Source organism: Megachile rotundata, chromosome 9 (assembly GCF_050947335.1).
Source record: "Megachile rotundata isolate GNS110a chromosome 9, iyMegRotu1, whole genome shotgun sequence".
NCBI classification, from domain to species: domain Eukaryota; kingdom Metazoa; phylum Arthropoda; class Insecta; order Hymenoptera; family Megachilidae; genus Megachile; species Megachile rotundata.
In genome coordinates this window covers 8,660,818-8,687,032 of record NC_134991.1, presented here as the reverse complement: position 1 = coordinate 8,687,032, position 26,215 = coordinate 8,660,818, and the positions used below count along the sequence as shown (strand labels likewise).

At 38.0% G+C, this 26,215-nt stretch overlaps 1 protein-coding gene across 1 annotated transcript in view; it reads right to left on the bottom strand.

Moving 5' to 3' along the window:
* The window catches only part of Notum (palmitoleoyl-protein carboxylesterase notum), a 42,368-nt gene extending 17,100 nt beyond the window's left edge, over positions 1-25,268 (bottom strand). The window contains exon 1 of the mRNA XM_012292561.2: positions 23,073-25,268. Coding sequence (XP_012147951.2) covers positions 23,073-23,090 — 18 coding nt within the window. The 5' untranslated portion in view covers positions 23,091-25,268. The remainder of the gene's footprint in view (positions 1-23,072) is intronic.
* Between the last annotated feature and the right edge of the window lie 947 nt (positions 25,269-26,215).

The following is a 26,215-nucleotide window of genomic DNA, read 5'->3' as shown; positions in this document are numbered from 1 at the left end:
TTGATCATGGCAATTTCGTTCCTCTTCCGCCCCCTTTCTACCTCGCCTTTCGATCACGCTACTTCAACCCTCGTAAACCCTTCTTCTCATTTGAAAGGAATTCTCGACTTCGTAACGAACTCATTTACGGATTGAATTTTTATTTACGACTTTTTAAGCACGTGTCGTAAAATCGGGGAATATTATTCCGCTGGACGATGATATTCATGGATATAAGTTTCAGAGATGGTTGAACTTATGTGGACTTGTAATAGACTTCAAATCTGTGGGTCTGGAATATAGAACTGAAGAAATGACCAATTTTTTTGGACTTGGGAATTATATAGCAATTTTACATTTTCACAATTAGAATTTTGAAATTTTGGAATATGGAAGTATATCTGGTAATAAAAATATATGGAAATATTTTCAATTTGGCTAATATTCTAAGTTTGATATGTATCAAACAAATTTGAATGTCCAAATTTCGAAATCACGAATTCGCACATTCGAAGATCAATTACCTTAAAAATAAAGAAATAACATCATATTTCCGAATATTCGGAGAATCACAGCAGACATGAAATTTCCTAAAAGTTCCCAAATTTTCCAATTTGAGAAGTTACTTTAAATTCAGCTATACAGATAGTAAACGCAAACATTGTGGAATAAAAGCTATTACTGTTTCCTTGAGCGGCACCCTAGAGTGCATTTCACCCTCCGAGCCAACAACCGCAGCCCAAGGGCACATGTGGGCACGCTTGATCTACGCGCGAAGGTTAAGTAAACAAACAGTAAGTCCGTGCGGAGGCATCATGATCGATATACGGAAGGAAGTAGCAGAAGAGGGCTGACAATTGCAGTGTATATTTGTGTGCAGTAGGTAACAGGTCCGCGGGCAGTAAAAGCGTTCTCCCCGAGACGCGGTGTAAGATCGTTAAAGCCGCGGTAAGCTCGAAAGCACGCTGGAGCCATCGGCTCTCCCTTTTCTCTCTCTGTCTCTGTCCCTCTCCCTTTCTTGGGCTGATGGAAGCCCCGAAGAAGCGGCGACGGTTCTGTGTGCACGCGGTTATGGTAATGCGAGGTTTGCGGTGCGTGTTAGCCGGCTGCGTGAGCGGCCCTCGTAATGGTAACGAGACGGTCTCTCACCATCATCATCAACATCCGGACGACGAAACACGATGCGAACGATCAACGACTGTTGCGGGTTTCGAGCCGCGGCCTCAAAGGTGCCGACCGCGATCCGCTGGCTGGCTATTTTTAACTTGTTTTCGCGTCCACGGCACAGAACCTAACCGCGTGTGGAGTACAGAGAGAAAGGGAAGAGAGAGCCCAACCCGGTGGCTCGTAAGCGTGCATTCGATGGAATGCCACGCACCACCGGCCACCGGAGCACCCGCGAAACGAATCGACCTTCTGGAAAAAAAGGAGCCTCCGAGGCGAAGAAAGACCGCGCCGGGCCCCGCGGCCGCGAGGAAACAAAGAGAGCCGGATAACGAGAGGACTTCGGCCGATTTCCACACGCTTTTTCACCGCTGGGACAAGGATTCAGTCCACATGACGTCACGGAGTGCCATCAGACGGTCAATGTCCATTGGCGCCGGTTGCTGCAACGTCATACGTCAACTGTTTTCGTTGGCAGGATAAGCTTAATTGATGATGTGCCAAGATTTTTAGGGATTTTGACGGTCTAGAAATTTAGAAACCTAGGAAATTGGGGATTTGTTGGAGATTTTAAGGATCTGACGATGTAGGTATTTGAGGATTTTGGAATCTACTGATATGGAAATCTAGAAGTTTAAGGATCGAGTTGTTGGGGATTTTAAGAATTTGATGATGCGGATATTTAAGCTACTGATAAGGGAATCTAGAAATTTGAGAATCCAGATGCTGAAGAATTCAAGAATTTGGGGATATAGGTATTTTGAGTATGCTGTATGGACACTTAGAGATTTGGGAGGATTTAGTTGGGGATCTAGGTGTTCCAGAACGTAGGACTTTGAAGATTCTAGGTCTTTGAAGATACTAGGAGCTTGTACATACTAGGGGCTCTAGGATTCTATGGGTCTAAGAATTTTTATGAATATGAGAATATAAGTTTTCGAAGATTTTGGTTCTCGGAAATCTAGGAATTTGTGAATCAAAAAATCTGGAGATCTAGAAATTCGACCTCAGAATGGTAACCCATGAATTTGAGGATTGATATGAAAAGAAGATTATGCATGAACCTTCAATTTCTCCCTAAATCTTTAAATTCCTCAAATCCCCATATTTCCAACTCCCCAATTTCACGTTCCCATCATTTCCTTCCCATATCATTTCTGATACCAGTATCAAATATCGAAACAATCACGATATATCAGACTAGAATCGTGTATACCGAGAAGTCCGAATAGCGAAGGGTTGAAGAGAAGGGATGATCGAGCGTCGTTCGAGGAAGCACCTGTCCGTATCTCCGAGGAGGATCTTGGAAGTCACAGCGGACGGCGGCCGGTCACGCAACGGGTCGGCGTTTGACGAGGAAAGCATCTCTCGTATCCGTTGATTCTAAGTTCGCGTTACGAAGCGAGGCCGCGGTTGGAAGGCTGTCGTAACCTCGGCTTAACGAGGCCATCGACATCGGGGCTCGAAACTCATCGGGCGAAGCGGTCGAAGCCGGAGCGCGCGATCGACGCTTGAAAACGTATCTTTGGCACGGATGACGGCGCGTTTGAGATGTTCCGCGCACGCTTCTTCTTCTTCTTCTTCTTCTCCTCGGGCTTGTCGGCCTCTTTAGCGGCGCGCCGCTCCGCTCGGATCCGCTCCGCCAGCGGATACGACGAGGCCTCGATCGCGGCCGGCTCTCCATCGATTGAGCTGTCGACGAGGATAGATGTCGGACGGACTAGAGCGAAGCAGTTCCCTTCCAGATTTAGTGACGCTTTGCTGCTGGCAGACACCTAGCAAACGTATTCATATTGACGCCCATCGGAATATTTATCGTCTGCTTTCCACAATCCGACATTTTGTCGAAAAGATGCGACTTCCGAGGGTTGGACGCAGGGAGATTGATCGCGCTCGGATGCAATGTACGATTCATTTGGATGAAGTCGTAGATTTCAGACTCCGAAGTTCTCGAAATTTTAGTAAGTTTACAAATCTTCGAATTTTGTATTTTGCGAGTCTTTAAATTTCAAGATGCCGAAATTTTTCACATCCCTTGATTTCAAATTTCTGGGTCCAGCCGTTCGCCAAATTTGTAGAGTTCAATATCTGTAAACTCCCAAATCTGATCTCCAAGTTCCTAAATTCTCATCCTATCAATTCAACCCATTCGAATATTCAAAGGTCCTGAAAGATCAACGAGTGGAAGGTTCCCTCGATCTGTTATCACGTTCTCCCCAGGGAAACCATTTATTCGTGATTCTACTTAAGGGAACGTGGGAGTTTTTCTAGCTAAAGAAAAAATGAAGTTAACGAAGAGACGAAGTTGAAAAATAAAGATGAGGATCCTGACACTGAGAATCAATTATACAAAGAGGCTAAACGTGATAAAAAATCTGAAAGCCTATCAAAGTAACTAATTTTGAAAGTTTACTACCATTTATCAATAAGCACATAAGTTAAGATACGCTTCTCGTCACTTTAGAATCTGTTTCTATCCCCAAATTTGGTACCTGCATCAAGACGTATCGTTCTCCTCCCAAAAAAAGAAATTATCGTCCACGACCAGGGTAAACGCGTCCTCGTACGTACCCCAGCTTACATCCGGAACAAGAAAGCGAGAGAGACGGCGAGCGTATGCGAGTAAGAAGGGGTAAAGGCAAGCCCCGTAATATCCCCTGTAATTTATGGTGAAGGACTCGTAGGACGAGAGGATGCAGAAGACGGCGCAAGCACGTGTATCCGACGAGGAAGGTGGACGATAGAGGCAGATAGGCCAAGAGAAGCGAGAAGGAAGGGCCCGAAGAAGACGAAGAAGCAGAACGAGAGGGGGCACAAGGGGGTAGAGAGGAAGGAAGAGGGAGCAGGTGGCAAGATAGGGTATACGCCAGTGGATTAAGGCGCGGAGCGGCGAGTCAAAGAGATTTTCTCCCCATCCCGTCGCGGCGGGGGCCCCTCAGCCTAACAAGGGCTGAAATATGACTGCCTTGCCCTACCTCTCCTCGCCTTAGCCTGCCACGGCTTTGGCCGCCGTGCGCCTTTCGAACGAACCAAGGAAAAGCGAAGGAGATATCCGCTGGCAACTAATTTATCGGTCGGTCTTCTCGTTGCCGACCCGGGATCAACGCACTTATGCTCGACGCGGATACACCGAACCCCCTTGACCGCGATTTACCGTGAAAACGGACCCACCAGCTTTTCCGCGGTAGCTGGTTAAGGGCTACCGTTCACCTTGCAACCTCTTTTGGACGCTGGAAGTGGCTACTGGTTGCTGCGAGCATTTCTTTGATGCGCGAACGAGACAGAGAATTCGAACAATTTTGCTGGCGTCTTGATCACGATGGATTGCTTGATAGAATGGATAGAACCTGATAGAATTTACTCTAATATGACCTAACCTTGCCTATTAAAATAACATAATTTAATCTAACCTGACTGAATATTACTTAATCTGACCTAACCTCATTGAATATCACTTAATCTGACCTAACCTCATTGAATATCACTTAATCTAACGTAACCTCATTGAATATCACTTAATCTAACCTAACCTCATTGAATATCACTTAATTTGACCTAACCTCATTGAATATCACTTAATCTAACCTAATTTTGTTAACCTAATAACCTAACCTAACCTAGCCTATTCAAATAACCTAATTTAATCTAACTTGACTGAACATCACTTAATCTGACCTAACCTAATTGAATATCACTTAATCTAACCTAACTTTTTAACCTAATAAACTGATTAATCCTAATCTAATCAAATGTAATCTAATCTAACTTAATGTAATCGAATTTCATTTAAATTAATGTAACTCATTCTGATCAAACAACCTAATCTAATTAAACCTAACCGAATTTGCTTAGTTCATAATTGAACATTAGATTGAAAAGAAATAAGTACAAAAATAAATAAGTAACGAAATAAAATTTCGTATTGTATTTTATCTAAAAATTTTTTATTAATTTTAACGATATTATAGCAGTACTGTAATTGTTAAATGTCAATAAAATATCGAAAGCTTATGAAAGTACAGTATATCCTGTCTGAACACTCGCACTTTCCTCGTACTATACAACGGTATCTCCGAGAAGATGAAGACATTGATGACTCTTAAAAAGTAGCAATGTTCACGGTCCGCAGCAGCCGAAAAATGTGGCAAAGAAATCGCGCGAAATTACGAGTCTCGATCGACGCAAGTATTTTTCTACAGAGGAACGAGATTTCTTTTCGCGCAATGGCCAGTGGCTCGGTGCGCTTTGAGACCGCAATTTGCACGAACCAGGCTCGAAGAAGCTTTAAACGTGGCCGCGAAACCGCGATTTCCGGTCGTCGAAAATTACCGAAATTACCGGAATATCGTAACAAGTTTGAAATTGCAACAAAATTACTAAATTACGACGAAAGAAAGTCGAGACTTCGGCGAAAACGGACGCTCGTTTGTCCATCTATCTCTCGAGACGCTTGAACGATGAACTCGTACGCTAAACAGATCCTCGAGAGGACATTTCTCCGCTTCGGGATTTCCCTGGTTCCATTATGGTATCGATCTAGGAACGTTGCATCAACTAAGTTAGGTCGTAACTTGATCGATTAACTCTCTGGTTAAAGCAATTTCGAACACAAACTCAGCGAGAAACTCTGAAAGGACATAGTCGATGACAAGATAATGATGGACTGCTAAATCGTTGTTGATACGCTGGAAAAATGATGAATTTCGTGACGGGAACTGTTGGATGTAATCGTTCGCGAAAGCTGCAATCTTTCCAGACTGTATATTCAGTTGATTTTACGTTCTACCGGGATGAATTTAGTAGTTTGAATACTTGATTCATGCAAAATTCTGTTGGGATTACAGCAGCGGGAGCAGTGATGTAGATGTTTGTTCCCCTGGGCCATCGCTATGCAAGCAATCTGTAAATTTATCGTTCGTAGTGTTAAATTAAGGCAACGTCGAATTCTAGGTATTTGATCTGGTATGATGAGTTAAAAGGAAATTATAGCTTCATTACAGCTAAATATCTGACAAAAATATTAAACATACTAGAAAATTCGTAATTTCTTTCAGCATATTTTATTTATGTATACATATGTTTAGGCTAATTAGGAGATGCACTGTGGTGAATTAATTAAGATTTTTATATGGAGTGGATAAACTCTAGCTCTACTATACATCATTGTTGGTGCCACATATGACCATATAGAGACATAGAAACGACGCCATGTATGCAAAATAGTCATAAAATTGTTCTACGTAAAAGACAGTGCCATATAAAAGGACTTTCATTTTTTACTTGCGCTTATAAAATTGGAATCGTAAAAATCTTACACCATTTAAATTTTTCATTTATAATTCTACCTATGTCCCTTACAAAGATATAGCTCGTTCCAGTTAGTAGAAATGTTCTACATCTACATCTTTCGCAGTGAAATGGTTAAACTTCATAGAACTGTTGTAACTCGTGAAGTAGTAGATTGACCCAGTTACGGTAACGTTGTACGACTATCAGATTACAGGGGTTACCCATCACACTGTAAAACATCCACTACCAGATTACATGGGATAAACCTATTATTACAGAACATTAATTGTCGGGTCACACGGGTTATTCGAAACTCAAATATTGATTATCAAGTTACAAAGATTACCCGTGAAGTCTCAAGTTACTGAATATCAAGTTACTCGGGCTATTTGCAATAAAATAGTGACTATAGAACTACTAATATTGGGTTACATGAGTTATCCACTATAGAACATTGTGTATCATGTTACAGAGTTACTTATAGCCAGTGACTATCGAATTACACTGGTAGAACGTACACTATTAAGTTACATGGGTTATTCATGTACATTAACTATCAAGTTACATAGGATACCCATTAGAGAACATTAACTATCATGTTACATGAGTTACTCATAACAAAACATTGACTATCAAGTTACACGGGTTCTCCTTAACAGAACACCGAGTATCAAGTTACTCCCTATAGAACACTGACTATCGAATTACACGGGTTACCAATAAAAGATCACTGACTATTAACCACAGATTACATGGGTTACTTAATCGATGACTATCGTGTTACACGAGCAATCCATACCAGAATGCCTATCAAATTACACGGATAACCCGTGACAAAAAATTGCCTATCGAGTTACTGTCGTAAACAGTGACTATAGAACATCAACTATTAGGTTACACGGGTTATCCATAACAGAAGATCGCCGGGTAACCCGTAAGACTACAGAACTATCAGATTACATGGGTTACTCGTCATACTGAGAGCCGTATCCTATTCAGGTTAGGTTAAGGTTACAATCCCCATTAAAAAAACATTGATGCAACGAGTGTGCGCAGTAATCCCGAAGTCGGTGGTTGTGCACGGTGGTCGTGGACATCGGTTACGGTGGTGGAGCCGGCACGGCCACTGCTAGTGGCGGTGATGGCAATGGTAGCGGTGGTCCATCGGAGTAAATATATTGGATGGTGGTAGGATTGGTGGCGGTGTCTTCCGCTCTCTACTTGAGCCGCGTGCCCGCTCGCTCGTTCACGCCCGAGGTGCGCCTTTGATGTGCCGCCTACACTGCGTTCTTGCTAACTCTTGCGCCGCCACGCCGGCTTGGATCGCGTTTTTCTTTCCCGGCAAAAATCTCCTCGTCTCTCTTTCTCCGACCTAAGGCTGTCCTTTCGCTTCCTCCTTCTTCGTACGCGGCAATAAACGAGAGAGTCGGAAAAATCCGAACCACCGTCAGAGACTTGAAACGCTCGCTCGCTCCTAGCTGGCCTTGATTCCAGAAGCGAAACGGAGCATCGATTATCGCCGGTCGTTTGGAGGAATCGACTTGCAGCGGAAATGATGTTTTTACGTGCTTTGGACACGTCAGCCTTTTTGCTCCGTGCTATCTAACCCTTTGATGTTTGTATTAAATGCTGTGGGAAATATTGAAATTTGGTTATCCGGCTAGTGGACGGATCTTTCATACAAACGTACACCTAATAGATTAGGTATATGACATACTACTGTACCTTATATACCTAATGTACGAGAGTTTAGACAAGGTTTATATTAGAGCTTTAGAATGTTTGACTCCACTATCTGCTGTTAGTGTAACAAATCTAATGCTGGCCTTGTAATTTCTTGTTTATATACATATTTTTATAAGATTTAATTTCGTTAGTGAATGAGTAAGTTGAATAATTGCTCGAGAGTAATTCGACAGAGTCGATCGCAATTAAAATACTCGAATGAACCATAGCTAATTAATTTCACTGTCCATCAAAGAGCAACAGCATGCCGGTTTCTCAACGGCGTTGTTACGAAATCGACGCCGAACAAAGACGCGTTCTACCTGGCCGTGAGATACGAGTCGAATCAAATCGAACCGAACGTGGTAGCAGTTGCGTAGGCCAATCATTTTGCGAGGGCTTATTTCGAGAATCTTTCTTCGTGGCTGTTTCTCCGCAACCCTCACGGACATTCTTCACGCGTGCTCGATCCGGCTCGCGGATCCTTTTGCCGTATCCGCACGCTTTCCGGAAGCCCTCACGAACCTTCGGCGCACTTCAAAGGATCTCTCGACGTTGATCAGCACGCCGGCGTACAAATCGATAATGCGATTCATAGATGCTCCGTGACGAGATTTCACCGTGGCCTTTTGTAACACGAACACCCTGGCCGACGCGTGATCGGAGAGAGCTATGCCCAACAATCGATATGGTACTCGAGTTCGCTAACTTCGCCTCGGACCAGGGAAAGTTGCTTTAATTCGTGCCTTGATCCTCTCGTCCGGGAAGAATTATTGGACGATTAAGGTTTGCGCTGGAACAGAGATTTTTAGCTACCGAGTTTTATCGTCGGGATCGAGAACTTTTGATAAGTTTCTTTAGACCTGGTATTGCCGGGTGAATTCTACTGCTATATGTAATTTCAAGTTTGAAACTTTAAATTATTATGTAGTTTCTGTTTTAATTAATAAATAAATATAGTATGAGAAGAGTAATGTACAGCTTTGGGGAACATGAGTACCTAATCTAACGATGCAATGGATTAGTTTAGTTTTTTCTTTAACAATGTCTTTGACATTGTTTTACGTTAATGTTATATTGTGTATTATGTTTTATTTTGAGGTACCAACTTCACATCTTCATCATCATCTTCCAAAAGCTCTATCATACATGAAATTCTTATAAAATCTTAAAAATTATTTCAAACTACTTAATTACAAAAATGAAATAGAATATAAATAAAAAGATATTCTAGCTTGACTTCAAGAACCGTAGTTCCACATCTCATTGAACGTTTCAACAAACATGACAAAAGATTATCACATAACTTAAATAAAAAATTACAGTCTATTAATTTAAAATTTGACGAAGTAAAAAGGAGGATAAAAATATGAAAGCAGCAATCTTGTTAACTTAATAGAGCTTCAGCAAAGGAACCATCAACCATTTGATGTAATAGGATGAATCGATTAATCACAGTTTCCAACGATCTACAAAGACAAACATCCGCCCATTGTTTTCCCATCTCATCAAAACAGCAATTAGTCGAAGTTCTAAGCGGGCCTTCATATCGTGAAGCGTTGTGAGGGAGACAAAAATGATTCTTCAAAGTTACTGAGAGTCAAAGGGCTTTTGAGAAGGCGCCTCAACAAATTTGCAAACGGTTAGCGAGGGCACGCGTATTTATTCAGCCGTTCGTCTCTCTTCACTTCCTCGAAGACCAACGTCACTACCTTCTCTGTTCGGTCGCTTCCTTTGATTCTTTTCTACCGATCTTTTTTTTTTCTTTGTCCCTTTACCCTCTTATTTTCTGTATACTTTCTTGTATTCGATCTATACATTTCCGTATCCTTTCTGTCACCACTGTTTTCTGCTCGTTTCAAGACGTTATTGCTTTTTCTTTGACTTGTTTCTAAAACATTTCTACCCTAAATAATTGGGTAATAAGTAATGATGCGGAATAGAGAGTAAACGAATTTTGTCGAGGAAGGGTCATATGGTATATGACTTTCAACATATGCATATGTTTATTATTTTATTATTTAAATATATGGTTCTTGTTTAAACTCCAATCTTAACCTAACCAGATACACAATTTTATCATTCAAATCTATTTATTTCTGTTTCAACTTCAATCTTAGTTTACCCTAACTCACAATTTCATCTGCTAAATCTATTTATGATTTCTAAACCTATTTATAAAGATAAAGTAATTGTTCATCTTCAAAAATAAATAGTTTATGCACCAGCTTATTTTGAAGATTAAGAAACAGATTTGTTAAACCGTGTTTAAACAAAAACCTACGCTGCCACAACTTTCAAATCTATTTACCGTTCACCCTTCAACCTAAGTTGACACACAATTTTACCAGGAAAATCTATTTCTGTTTAAATTACAACCCTCGGCAAACCTAACAGATTCAATGAATCGATCAAAGCGTTTTCAACAATTTCCCAACATCCCTAAAATCCCTCATTTGCACCCTTATCCCCGGCACTCGTTCACGTGTCTCAACCACCCAGGGATCTTCTCTATTTACCTGGTTCCCTTTCCTCTTTCTATCGGCGTTCCCGCTTTGTCCCGGAGCGGGTCCTCTCCTCTCCTACCCTCTTAGACCCTTTCTTTCGTCCCTTGGTCGCCCGTTCGTTGTTCGTACATCCGTGTATATCGGGCCGGGGCAGCGTCCCGGTTCACCGTACGAGAGGGAAGCGTTTGATCTCACCGCCAAGCCAGATCGGCAAAAGGCCTTTTTCTGCGGGCCCCGAGAGAGCTTGAAGCCGACCTCAAAGACTTGACTGATGACTTGCGGCCACGACGACTCCGCGAACCGGACAAGGAAAGAGTGGACCAACAATGTGTTCGAGAAAGAAGGAATGCACCGACGCAAACGAGTGGAAGAAGAAGAAGAAGGAGATGGTCCCAACGGCTCGATCCTGATGTTCTAACGGCGAACGCCGATTTCCTGGGAAGACGCGTGCCTACTCGCGTGTCCAGCGTTTTGGGATTCCCTCGCTGGACCTGCTCGTGCCCTGCCCTTCCTTGCTCTTTTGATACCAGTCGTAATCGTTTTATCGCAGTTTAGAATTTTAAATTTGCAAGTAAATTTTATATGGACAGCATTAATTTCTGTCAATTATATTATTAGAAACATAGTGAATGCAGAAGTTATGTATGTTGCATTGAGTTAATGTTTAGTTTTGTTAATTTGAATTAATTTATGGGTGTTAAGAGGCTTACACATGTATGTATGAATGCATGTACGTATGTATGTATGTATGTATGAATATATATGTGTATGAATGTACGTATGTATGTATGAATGCATGTGTGTATGAATGTATGAATACATGTGTGTATGAATGTATGTATGTATGTATGAATACATGTGTGTATGAATGTACGTATGTATGTATGAATGCATGTGTGTATGAATGTATGAATACATGTGTGTATGAATGTATGTATGTATGTATGAATACATGTGTGTATGAATGTATATATGTATGTATGTATGTATGAATACATGTGTGTATGAATATATGTATGTATGAATGCATGTGTGTATGAATAGATGTGTGTATGAATGTATGTATGTATGTATGAATGCATGTGTATATGAATGTATGTATGTATACACACAAAGAGAAATATGTTGAGGTGCATACAGAGATTATGTACATCACATTGAGTAAATGTTAATTTCTGTCAATTTAGATTACCATGCGAATATTAAGTAGCCTAAATATCCCGAAACATACTGCGCTGCATAAGGTTATGTTTATAACGCAAGTTGCAATATATGTAAAGTGGTATCAGCTTGGAATGATGCAGACCAAATTTTGATGCAGTTGCAAGAACTTTCCCAGTTTATGCATGCATGTAACATGCCCCAGCGTGTATAAATTACTGTATAAAACTATACATAATTTTTGAACGATGCAAATGTAATACGTATTTGTTAATTAGCGTAAAACGAACTTGCGAAGTATATTCGCAACTACGAGAATTAGAAAGCGTGAAAAATAAAAATTTATTTGATTATTCATAAATTCGTATACAATCAAAATTCCAGTTTTAATCGAACAATTAATGTTCATTCGCTCAATATTTACAAGCCGTACTATAAATATTTTCGAATGAAATTAAAAGAACCATAGCGTGTAATTTATTGCGAAGAATGGAAAGAAATGTACACAGGATAATTTGAAACGAGTATGAGGTATCTCGTTAGAATTTCCAGAACGAAATCAATTAAGTCCAGACGATGATTCATCTAACGAGGAATCCGAGTCCTAATCATAGCGTTTAATCTACAACTGTTTACCACCTTTACGATTCTAACCAGTCGAAGGCAATAAACGACTCTGTATAAAACTACATTTTTACCATCTTCTCCTTTCTTCAATTATTAATTTACTTAAATCATTCACTATCGTAAACCCTTCTATTATTGCAATTAAATTTTGATGTTACGCGAGGTCTTCTCTTGCCCTTTTATATTTTTCAATTAAAGCCTTCATATAGTGCATATACATTACTTTACATAGTACATGAACAAAAACAGACTCTTTCTAAACCTGAAAGACTTCTTTTCAGGTACTGAAATAAAACTAGATAAATTATACGAAACCTTCGTGTGACTTCAAATATGTACAAAAAATGTATCATTTATATACAATGATGGATGAAGAAAATAAAATGCCATTAAAAAAAAATATGTAAGAGAAATTTACATAATTTAATAGAATGAAATTTACGAAATTTATGAAACTTTTCTTAGAGAATTTTTTTTATTAATTCTATGTATCTGTACACATTTATTAATATTTAAATTAATTTTCATAAAAATTGGTAACATTGTACCCTTTCGTAAGTCTCTTTTATACAACATAAAAGAGATCTGAAATGCGTTACTTTAATAAATTCGCCCATTCGTATAATCATACATCAAAGTTACTTTAACACAATTTGCATTCTAGAAAGCGATCGTTTCCCGGCGAGTGTCTTCTATTTGTACCATTATTTCCCTTGTGTATGCACTCTTATATAACAAACTGCAAACCATCAATTACAGTAACCGTAAAGTGTGCCGGTGCTGTCCACGAAATGAGCACACCTGCCAGGTGGGCGACGCGTGACGCGTAAATTGTCGCGAGAAAAATCCTCGAAACGTGCTTCAAAAAGAGGGAGTCTGACAATCAATAGCACGCGTCCGAATCTTTTTCTGGCGCTGGTGTAGAAATAGAAGAATTCAGAGGATGAATCGCGTGTCACTGATAGCTTGGAGGTGGATGTCCAAAATTGTGGGAATTTGGAGATTTTGGAGTTTGGGAATTTGGGAATTCGGAGATTAGGGAGGTTGAGCATTTGGGGATGTAAGAATTTAGGGATTTGAGAATTTGGGGATTTGAGGAATTGGGGGTTAATGGAATTGGGGGTTAATGGAATTGGGGATTTGTGAAATTGGGGATTTATGGAATTGGGGATTTGTGGAATTTGGATTTGTGGAATTGAGGATTTATGGAATTTGTGGAATTGGGGATTTATGGAATTGGGGTTTTGTGGAATTGGTGATTTAGGGATTTGGGAATTTGAGGATGTTATAATTGAAAAATTAGGGGATGTAAGAATTGGAAAATTTTAGAAATCTGGGATTTAGGAATGGGAAAATTTGAGAATTTGGGAATGTGAGAAATTGGGGATTTAGAAATTGGAAAATTTGAGAATTTGAGGATGTAAGAAGTTGGGGATTTAGGAATTGGAAAATTTGAGAATTAGGGATTTAGAAATTGGAATATTTGAAAATTTGTAGATATGAGGATTTAGGAATTTTTTGAAGTGGGTTTTGAGAAATTAGGGATTTGTGGAATAGAAAATTTAAGGATTATAAAATTGAGGTAATAGAGTATCTAGGAATTTGAAAATTTGAGAATTTGAACATTTAGGAATTAAACAACTTGTTAATTTGTGTATGCAAGGAATTAGAGATCTTAAAAATTTCAGAATTTGGAAGTTTACTGATTTAAAAATTTGAAAATCTACACATCTAAGAATTCTACTATCAACAACTGTGGAAATTTATGGATTTGCACCTAAAAAATTCAGAAACTTGCCCATTTAAGAATAAAAAAATTCAAACATCAAATTTTGAAGTTCAAAAATTGAACAATACTTAAACCTAAACTATTAAAAAATTTCAAAGCAAAATTTCAAAATTAACTACGACTTAAAAATGTTAAAAACTGACCCTTAAAAGTCATCCAATTTGTGAATTCCTAAATCCACTACCCTCACTTCAACGATACCGACTTCCCTAAATACAAATAAAATGTATCTGTTGTCAACATTTATCGATAACATTATCAATAATTGCAGCTCTCTAAGAGAGGCCGATCTCGCGCGAAACCGGCAAAGAAGAGAGAAGGAAGACAAAAAGCTTGAGAAGGAGAGAGAAGTATCGAGAGAAAGGTGGAAAGGGAGTATCGAGGGCTAGTCAGGTCAGCGTCGCCAACGGCTGGCTGGGTTCTGGGGTATACGAGGAAGAGGAGCGTTGTTCTTGGGCCCGCCATTCGGAGGGGATGGCTCGGAGGAGAGGAACTGTCGGCTCCTTTGAAGTCGGTCGGTACCGTGTGTAATTAGGCCGCCGCCCCCCACCCCGCCCTCAGCCTCTGATCTCGCCGCGCTGTGTCGCTAATTGCTCACCGCCCCACGGCAGAAGCGTCGTCGTCGTCGTCGTCTCCGTCGTCATCCTCCTCGTCGTCGTCGTCCTTATCCTCGTTCGCGACTTCGTATCAGAGCTAGATGTGAATTGATTCGAGCCACTTAACGGATTTTGGAATTTTAAGGTTCAGATAGTTTACAGGTTTGGGCATTTGCGAAATAGGCAAAGAAATTAGCGAATTAGGCTAATTTGAATTTGCAAGGGTATTTGTGTTTAGAGATTTGGAAATTTGGGTACTTGGGAAGTTACTTAGGTATGTGTACTTAATTTGAGAGGAAAAATGAAGTCTAAAAATAAGCAAACGATAAAACATAAATTGGTACACACATTAATTCTTTATCTTGGTGAAGATCAATGCAAATATCAAGAGAGTCAATTCAACAAATTGTGTAATTTATAATAAGGATCTAATGGGATAGTCATTTGACGGGTTTGGTAGTTTTAGTGTAAATTTGTAAATTTGAGAATTTGTGAATTTGGAAGCATGAAATTTACAAATCTAAAAATTTACAAATGTTCACCTTCCCAAATCCCGAATTTTTAAATCCTGAAACCCTCAAATTTTCAGATTTATACAAAGGTGCCTTTGAAATTTCCAAAGTCCACAACCTACAAATCCTCAAACTCCAAATTTCCTAAATTGTAGTTTCCAAAATTCACAAACAAGCTATTAAAAATGTGAGAAAATGACCTGCTAAATATGTGGAAGCTTATGAAATATATTAGTTTTATCCACTGTAATGTGATCGGTGTATTAATTACCGCCATATTTAGGGGGACTTAATCTCTGCAATGTTCGAACGTTAACATTTGAATACAATCTGAACTGTCATAATACTTAATAATAATTAAGTGTAATAATAATAGTAATGTTGTAATAGTTTATAATAAAAATGATTGAAATAACACTTGGATACTAAAAATGTAATATTATTAATAATTTAAAAAATCTCAATTCACATGGCACATTGCAATCTTGTTTCGTAAACATTTACTTATCAATTACTGTTACTGCAGTCAAACACCTTTCTTTTTCATACGAGTCATACATACTTTCAATTTTAAATGTCATTCACAATTAAACAGAATCATCAATCATTACACCTTCGATACTTTCTTCTTGCGATTAGAGTCCATACGTGACTCTGAGTTATACCTTGAGTATACATCAGGAGTATGCATCAGACTTTGATGACATTGTTAACGAACAAATAATTGTTTCAAACATCTATTAATGAACACTTGAAATAATTATGTCAAATAACATTATTAAAGAACACTCAAAATAATTATTTCAAATAATATTATTATTAAAGAATAATTATCTCGAATAAAATTATTAAAGAAGACTTAAATTAATTAATTTAAATAACATTATTAAAGAACACTCAAAATAATTATTTCGAATGAAATTATTAAGGAACACTTAAATTAATTATTTCAAATAAAATTATTAGCAAACACTTGAAATAATAATTTCAAATACATCATTCCTATATTTCTCTATCGAAAATAATGAAAAATAAATTTTATTGTATGATTCTTTCAAATAAATTATTTCGAAAAAATTGTTTATCTCGGTTAGGTTACGATACCGTTATTTTCTGATAGAACAAAGTTGACCTTTTACCAATAGTTAGTTTTTAGGAGAGCACTTAATAGTTTATCTGTCTCGTACACAGTTTCGATTGTTTACGAGCCAATCTAACGCCGCTCCTGCAATTTTTGACGTTTACATTCCGGCTGCAACAATCTCCTGGCAAAGAAAAATGCATGGCCACTAATTCCCCGTCTTGCAACGAGACAATGACTCGTATTCAGGACATTCAGTTGGCTAGAAAGGCACGCGGAACGAGCGAGAGTTTGAGTTTATTATAAGAACCAGGGATGTTACAGCCAAGAAATGTTGCGTTCAACAAAAGGACAAACGGACAACGAATACCGCTTGGTGTAGCATATGTAAAAAGAACACTTGTGTGACTTCGATGGAAAGAGACAATTAATTTATGAAGCTTTGATGATTTGGGTACTTGACAATTTTTTAGCCACTGTTAAACATTTATAAAGTCTCATGTCTGCAATTTTATAAATTTAAACATTCGTAAATTTCTAAATCTTAGATTGGTCCAACTTCTAAATTCTCAAATTTGAAACTAAATCTCTGAATTACTATTTTTTCAGACAGTTAAATCCCCGAATTTCTAAATTTTCAAACTTTCAGCTTTCAAGTCCAAAAATTCCCAAATCTCTAAAATTTTCAAATTCCACACTTCTCAAATTCCCAGCTATCTAAATATCCGAATTCCCACCTTCACAAGCACTTAAATCCCCAAACTTCCAAATGTCTATCTTCCCAAATTACCAAATTCACAAACTTTCAACTTTCAAGTCCCAAAATTCCCAAATCTCTAAAATTTTCAAATTCCACACTTCTCAAATTTCCAGCTATCTAAATATCCGAATTCCCACCTTCACAAGCACTTAAATCCCCAAACTTCCAAATGTCTATCTTCCCAAATTACCAAATTCACAAACTTTCAACTTTCAAGTCCCAAAATTCCCAAATCTCTAAATTTTTCAAATTACACACTTCTCAAATTTCCAGCTACCTAAATACCCGAATTCCCACTTTCACAAGCACTTAAATCCCCAAACTTCCAAATGTCTATCTTCACAAATTACCAAATTCTCAAATTTTTAGCTTCCAAATCCCAAAATTCCCAAATTCCCAAATCTCTAAAATCTCCAAATCCTAAACTTCCCAAATTCTCAAATTCCCAGCTACCTAAATCTTCGAATTCCCACCTTCTCAAACACCTAAATCTCCAAACTTCCAAATGTCTATCTCCCCAAATTTCCAAATTCTCAAATTTTTAGCTCCCAAATCCCAAAATTCCCAAATTCCCAAATCTCTAAAATCTCCAAATCCTAAACTTCCCATATTCTCAAATTCCCAACTACCCAAATCTCCGAATTCTCATCTTCCCAAACACCTAAATCCCCAAACTCCCAAATGTCTATCTCTCCAAATTGCCAAATTCTCAAACCTTCAGCTTTCAAATCCCGAATTCTCAAATCTCTAAAATCTCCAAATCCTAAACTTCCCAAATTCCCAAATTCTCAAACCGTCAAGTCCAAAAACTTCCAACTTCTAAAATCTGGTCTCGTGAACTTCCTAAATTCCCGGTTACCTAAATCTCCGAATTGCCACTTTCCAAACATTTCAATCCCGAACCTCCCAAGCTATCCTCTATCTCGGAAATCCCCATCGAAACTTCTGCCAATCAGAAGTTCGCAATTCCAGGGACGACGACAAGTAAATTGTAACTAAGATTATCAACCCGACAGTTAAACAGGAAGCCGTAAGCTTCGAAAGCTCAAAGGAACGTCGACCCGCGAGTCGCAAAGAGGAGCGGATCAATCGAAAATCCTCGCCGAGATACGGCTACAGGGCATCCGGAGAAACGCGTGGCGCGAATTGAAGGAAGAAAAGGCTAGATAAGAGATGGAAAGAGTCGACAAACAACGGATGGAAGGAAAGAAGAGCAACAGTAGCTGAAGAGAAGGAGAGAGTAAATCGATGCAGGGACTATGCGTGGCGCGCGAGATCACAGACGGAATCCCGACGTAAACAGGCTTAAACCGTAATCTCTGCCTTTCTGCTATCTATCTCTTTCACTCTCGGAACGGAATACTTGTTGCTCATCTGGCCTTTGATGTCGGTCATGCACTGCTCGAAATCAATTTGGACTCATTAACGGGCCTGGAACACGGTGCCAAAGGATATCCGAGCAAACATCGCGTGCCATTAACCTTGCCTCTTTTAGCAGGTACCGCAGAGAGGATGGGCTAACCCTCCTCCTTCTCTTCTTCTTCTTCCTTTTATCCATCATGCACGATCCCCTATTTCGGGAGATACCCGGATTTGTTGTGATACGATTTTGCGGGATGCGTTTTAATTTTTAATCATTCATTTAATATTCGAGAGATTATGTGACTGTGTTTTGAAGGGATGTGGATTTTGGTGCGGGTTGGAGTTGAGGTTATGGCAAGTTTGGAAAGGGTGGAAGTTACATTGGGTGGAAGAGTAAGGTGTTATTAAAGAGGATTTAAGGGTAGACAAAATGGTGACTTTGATTGTGTATCTAGGAGTTTTTAATTCTTTGCAATTTATTTTGAAAGTAGGAACTTGTGTGTTATGGAAGTTTAAATGTTTGGAACTTCGAAACTTTGAAATTTTGCATCTTTAGAATTTTGAAAGCTTTGGAATTTTTAAACTTTCAGGTCTTTGAAATTTTGGAACATAGATTCCTTCAGAATTTTCTTAAAATTAAAAGACTTTTCTTGTAACCTTCTCCTATAATCTTAAAACCTTTTATGATCTAAGGAAGCTGACATTAAACGTAAAACATAGTTTCTTTCAGAATTTTCTTAAAATCAAAAGATTTCTCTTGTAACCTTCTCCTATAATCTTAAAACCTATTATGATCTAAGGAAGCCAACATTAAACGTGAAACATAGACTCTTTTAGAATTTTCTGAAAATCAACAAATTTTTCTTATAACCTTCCATAATCGTTAAACCTACTATAATCTAAGGAAGCATATATTGCACGTGTCACATGTGAAACCTAACCTATATTATATTACTTCGAATATTAAATTAATTTATTCTCAATGTGTATAAAATAATAAAGACATTATAACACACATTGAATATTAGTAACAAATCCCCATTCAAAAATATAATACTCGTATTACAAACTAACTTTCATTTCGTATTATACTATCCTCCATTTTGTTACACTACAAATTTTGTATTTAGAAAACATTGCAACCCTCCAGATCTCTTAAAAGGTTTAAAATTATCTTTAAAAGATACCCCAAGCACTCTAAACCCACTATTTTAAGAAATATGCACATAAAAGAATTTCAATATCATCTTCTTTTAGCAATTTCACTTCGTTATCTCGTTGAAACACCAACTTCTGATTTTTCGCCTTTGATGAACGACTGTAGTTTAAATGCAGACAACTCGAAGATCTAAAGATTAGACTTCAAAGCGCGAAAAGAAATTCTTTAGCGTGTGAGAGGTACATTTCCTCGTACAAACGAACTGTAGACAGATTTTTCTGTTCATTGAACGAGCTCGAAGGCCGAGACTAAGCAGAAAACGTTTCGACTGTATTTTAGTACCATTGGATGATTGAGTTCAAGGAGGTTCATAAATCTGAGAACAATGATATTCACGTACTTCAACAAATCACTACAATTCAATTGTAACAGATTAATTCATAAATTCACACTTATAAAAATATAATAATTCACACTTAAAATAATTCTCATATAAAAATAAATATCTATACAAGTAAATACATCTCTTCTTGGTGGTACTATTAGCAGTCAATTAGTCAATGTAAGTCAATAACTGCATATATTTTTCTAAATATTTTTCATCAATTTTATTCATAATCAATTTTAAAAGGGATGAAAGAAAAATGACATAAAGATTGATTTTTTTGTAAATTTCTTAAGTAGGTAGGAGGTGCATCAGTGAATTATTGTGTCACTTTCATAAGGGGTTTACAGCAAAATAAAATTATATCTACTTTTATTTTGAACGTCAAAAATGAAGAATTTCGTGGTTTTTAGCAATTTTAACAATTTTAGTAATTCGACACTGTGTAACATGTCTTTCATAATCATTCACATATAATTTTTCATAAATAGTTCAAAAACAATCCTTCATATATGATTTACTACATATATGATTAATTAGTATTTATCATTTTAAACGAAAGAAAGTTCAAGCTTAAAAGAGAGGTTATATTTACTTTAAACTTTCATGGCTTCCCACAATAAGATCATCTTTTTTCCCAAAACAACAACGAAAACGCTAAAATTCTCGCGTCACTTTGTACACTCTAAACCGGTAATAAATTACAAAGTGATCCTTTCTGGTTTGAGCCACGTTGCAAGCTTTGAACGGGCCGAAGAATTCGAATTTAATTAATCGGGGGACAGAAAGGAGTGTCTGAAGGGTTTTGGCGCCACGCAATCGTGTGGCAGAAGCCACTGCCATTACCACCCTCTAGCTGTCGGCAAAGAATGACGATAAATTTAGGCGAGTTCGGTCTCGCGGTTTGTCGCAAGCTTCTAGATTCGCGACTGTGATTTATTACGTGTTCGAGAATCGCGTGCGTCTTCATGCGGTCTCCCACTTAAATTCACTCTTGGGACTTTGATACTCGACTTCAGGAATTCGACAATCACTTTAAGATTCTTCAAATTAACGGAGAAATTTTTGCTGCGATAATTAAGTGATTCTATTAGAGAATCAGGAATTAATTTTGAAGATCTCCGGGGGTTATGGCAGAGTTATCATATATTCACGATCACAAAATTTTAATGGCGATTCTATCGATTTGACCTGATTATTTCCGATTTATAAAGAATTCATAAGCAAATTGATTTTTGAATAGAAACGAGAATATTGCGTCGAGTGCTTATCATGGTTTTGAAGATTTAAAATATTATGAACAATATTAAGGCATACGTGTATATAAGTGACATATTGGAAATTATTTGAAGTTGTATTCAAAGTTGTTAAAATGTAAATAATCTTTGTTATCTAACAAACACCCTATCTATTTAAATCCACCTCAACTTTACTTAAATTTAATTTCTGTATCATCAGTCACTGTACCACAAACTATGTGTTGGACAAAATTTTTCATAATTATTTATGATTGCAGATATTTCTTTCATCATAAGTTAGAAAACTTGAAGATTCGTAAATTTGCAAATCTGAGAAAATGAAAGTAAATTTTTGTAAAAATTAACTTTTAACGTGTATACGTATAAATTGATAGCATTGTCATTTCCCAAATTTTATAGTATATTAACAAGTTAAATCGAAAATGGCGAAAGTATGTAAAACAAGATAATTTGATGCTTTCGTTACATGATATATTAAAGTAAATTGGCAGTGATACACGTAAATGGTAATACAGCGTATTCATTAAATATTCCTTTCAATAAACGACTGAAACTGTTCATTTTTGATGTAGGAATAATTGAATTATTTTGCATTATTAACATTTTGATTCGCTTCATTCATATGTGAGTGATACGTGAATTTTAACGGGAGCATTTTATAGGGGATGATATTCCATATTCAGTTATATTCTACTATACACTTGAAGAAGAATAGCTACGTTAATTTTATTGAATATTAAAATTATTTCTTGTTAAAACTTTCAGCAATGTTTCGTACAAATAGAGAGGGTAGTCGCGGTGACAAAAGTCAAACGATGTTCAGAACATATTGCTTAGAAAGTTTGTAGAGGCACAAAAGCTTTCGTTAAATCGTACTTAAAAGTTAAAACCCTAAAGTTCCTAAAGCGTAAGCGAAGTCTAACCAAAAGGGGTGGAGCAGGGAGGATAAGGGAAAAGCATAACAGAAGGTCGTGAAAGGTGAACCTCGGAATGATCAAAGAGCGGTAAAAGAGAACCAGGGTCGTCTAGTTGTATACCCACACAGGTCACTCTATTTGGAAATTTATCGAAGGTAATTTATAATTCACGAAAATCTCAGGTGTTTTTCAATTTACTGAAAATATCAGACGTTTCTGATTCACTGAAAATTTTACGCGTTATTTAATTAACTGAAAATATCATGTTTTTAATTTACGAAAACCCTCAGGTGTTTTTTAAATTATTGGAAATCTTGAGTGCTTTCAATTTATTGGAAATATGGAGTGTTTTCAATTTATTGGAAGTCTTAAATACTTTTTAATTTGCTGGAAATCTCAGGTATTTTTCAATTTTCTAAAAATTTTGAGTGATTCTCTGTTCTGCTTCGCTGAAAAATCGAGATATCTTCATCGAAAATTTCAAGTCTTTTTTTTAATTTGCTGAAAAATTCAGGTGCACGAAAACTCACGAATGTAGTTACGAAGCTCAACAATATTTATTAAAGCAGGATAGCTTTTATTGCAATTCGATTTACTACGCTTTTAGCAACATAAACTTCAAGAAAATAAAAGAAATCAAACGGTGTTCAAAAGTAAAGTTATTGAATTATTGATACACTACAAACTGTGCATATCAACACCACAACATTGTAACTACACTACCTTTGCGTAAAAGCTTCGACGTTCAGGTATCGACATAATGGTTTGACGAGCCGAAAAAATAGTAAAAAATAACTCACCTGAAGCTCCATTCTCATCTTCACCGTGAGGGCCGAAACAATCCCAGGCCAGCAGTAAAGTGCCAGCAGTAATAGTTCTTGTTCAGCTATCACCCGTCGATCATCTTCGTCACCCCCTAATTCACAGCGCGAAAAACACCACCGTCGTCCTTCATATCCTCGTTAGAATCTCGATATAGGTCTCATTCGATCGATATTTGGCGCGAAAGCGTTCATACAGGAAGTAAAACCGGGTGCAATGAGGGCCACGTGGTGGCAGAAGGCATGAAAACACGAGGTCCGAGGCTGGGTGTGCTCGATGCACGTCCCGGTTGACGGTTCGCGGCGCACTGCCGCCACTTTCCGCTTCGCACGCTTCCTCTTCTCTTCTCCTTCTTCGTTCGTTCCGGCGAGGAGACGAACCCTTCTTCTTCTTCTTCCGAGTCACGAGGAGCCGGTGCGCGCACGTGCCGGCCACGGCCGAGGAACAGCGACCGACACCTCCTCTTCTTCGCGCTTCACCCTTTCTCTCCTTCTCTTGTCTCTCTTCTTGTCCGTTCGTCGGCCGCTTTGTTGCTGCCGGCCTCTTCTTGCTCTTTTGCCGCTTGTTTGTTGTGGGTGTTTTCTTTGACGGCTGCCTCCGCGCCGCTCTTTTTCAGACCCGGAAGACCCCGGCCCGGGGAAGATTAATTGACGGCGGATTTTTAGGGGAGGCGGACGTACGTTTCTTCTCCCTGACCACCTTCTTCGACGTTCTGTACCTTCCACTTTCGCCTACCTAATATTAGCGCAGTCTTCATTCACTGCGGTACGCCTTTGTTGATAATTTTGTCGTAGTTCTGATCTAGGCGTGCTTTTTTCTTGCGAGATGTGGATCTCTCAGCGTTGTGTATTTTCCAATTTTTTGTATCACCACTAATATTAGGTTAATCTCTATTCACTAGGATCCTGGCCTTTGTTGATAATTTTGTCATAATTCTGATCTAGATTGTGTGCTTTTCTATTGCGAGATGGGGATCTTTCAGCGTTGTGTATTTTCCAATTTTCTGTATCACCACTAATATTAGGTTAATCTCTATTCACAAGGATGCTAACCTTTGTTGACAATTTTCTGATAACTGTAATCTGTATGTAGTTGTACTCTTGCGAAATGTGGAACTCTTTCACCATTTTGTTTGACTGTCCATACCTTCTACTTTTACCTACCACCACTAATATTAGTGCAACCTTCATTCACAGAGATCCTAGCCTTTTTTGATAATTGTGATCTAGATGTGGTTCTTGAACTCCTGCGAGATGTGGAACTCTGTATGCACCTTCTTCAGGGTTCTGTACTCTCCATTTTCGTCTATTACTATTAATATTAATGTAGCCTTCATTTATGGAGATCTTAGCCTTTTTTATAATTTTGTAATAATTGTGATCTAGATGTGGTTCTTGAACTCCTGCGAGATGTGGAACTCTGTATACACCTTCTTCAAGGTACCACTAATATTATCGTGATCTTGATTGAAGACAACGACTCAAGTCTTCATTAATTTTGTGATAATTCTAATTCTAATTTTTAATTTTGTGATAATTCTAGATAGTGCGGTTCTTAAACTCTTGTGCAGAGCTCTTTGAACATTTTCTTCGACTTTCTATACCTTCCACTTTCACCTACCACCACTAATATTACTGCAGAGACTCAAGTCTTTGTTAACTTTGTGATAATTCTGATCTAGAGGATGTGGTTCTTGAACACCTAATTTTCCTAACCTTCTTCAGAATTGCATACCTTCCACTACTCGCACTGACATTACGATCTTACTTGACAAAGATTCTTTTTTAATAATTATAACCTTGAACTTTGATTCTTAAATTTGTGAATGATTGTAAAATCTTTAGATACTTAAACATTTTCCTTACAGCGATATAAATAATTCTTGAACAGATATCTCTTCAATGTCTAAGCAATCTCCCTTCGAAGTTCATCTTTTATTAAATTATCCAGCTTCAAACTTCTTAATACCCCGACTCAAAAACAGTATTTCAATCTTGCACCTATTTTACCAAAATGACTAGTACCTCTCTTAAATTCACTGTTAATGGAAGCAATCCTTCGGGTATATCAAAAGGAAGTGTTTCAATAAGTGTGAACTTGGGAATTCCACGTGATTCTCAGGTATAAAATATCATTCCGTGTCCAGAAGATCTTTGCGCCATCGAAGCTTGGCACTGACTGACAATCGGGCCAGGTTAAAGTAACCAGACAAGAGACTGTCGAAACGAAGGGTGGAGGGAGGTATAGATGTTAGGGAGAAACAGAGGGGCAGAAAGGAAACAGGGAGGGGTAGAAATTCCCTTCCACGTTAAGGGTTGTTTTGATTACATTTCCTTGATTCTCTCGTGCGATCAAATAGAGAATCGCTTAGAACCTTCACATTCTATGGTGAAGCTTTCATTCCTTTGCGAATCATGATTAAACTAATTAATTCAATTTACTTATATTAGACTTCAATTTCGTTATTTTGTTGATGTCTTATATAATCTCGTGCAATTTTATTCATTACTATACATATATTTTATTATTGTTAAAGGTCTATCAGAAAAAAAATTCTTCCTCTTAGGAATTAGGAATTAGGGGAACAATCTATGAATCATTCTCTTGACTTTCTAACATTTTACCTTTTTTTTTATTATTTAGTAACTCTCTTGTATAATAATGTTTTATTAAAAGCACTATATGAACACTGCAATAAATATTTATTTTTTCTGTAACAATTAGCAACGACCGATAACGAAAAAATTAAAATGCAATACAAGACAGAATTTTGTTAATGTTCGCAACAAGCTAAAAGATCGAATCAGAGAGAGTTTTTTATCTGCAACGACGACTTTTGAAGGGTCTCGACGATTTAAACGCGCGCTTATTTTTAAAGTAGCCGATTCGGGCGACCGAAATGACGTTATTAACGAAGAACGTGTCGCCAGGATGTTATCGTGGCCGAGTTAACGATAAGCAAAAGATCGGGCCACCGTATCAGGAATCTTACTACAACCGTGAGTCATCGCTGAACCGGTCGATACCAATTGAGGCCGATCGAGAGTCGAAACGATCGTTCGCGACTCGACCGAGGACGCGTTGAGGCCGCTCCGTCTATGGCGGGCTTTTAAACGATAAT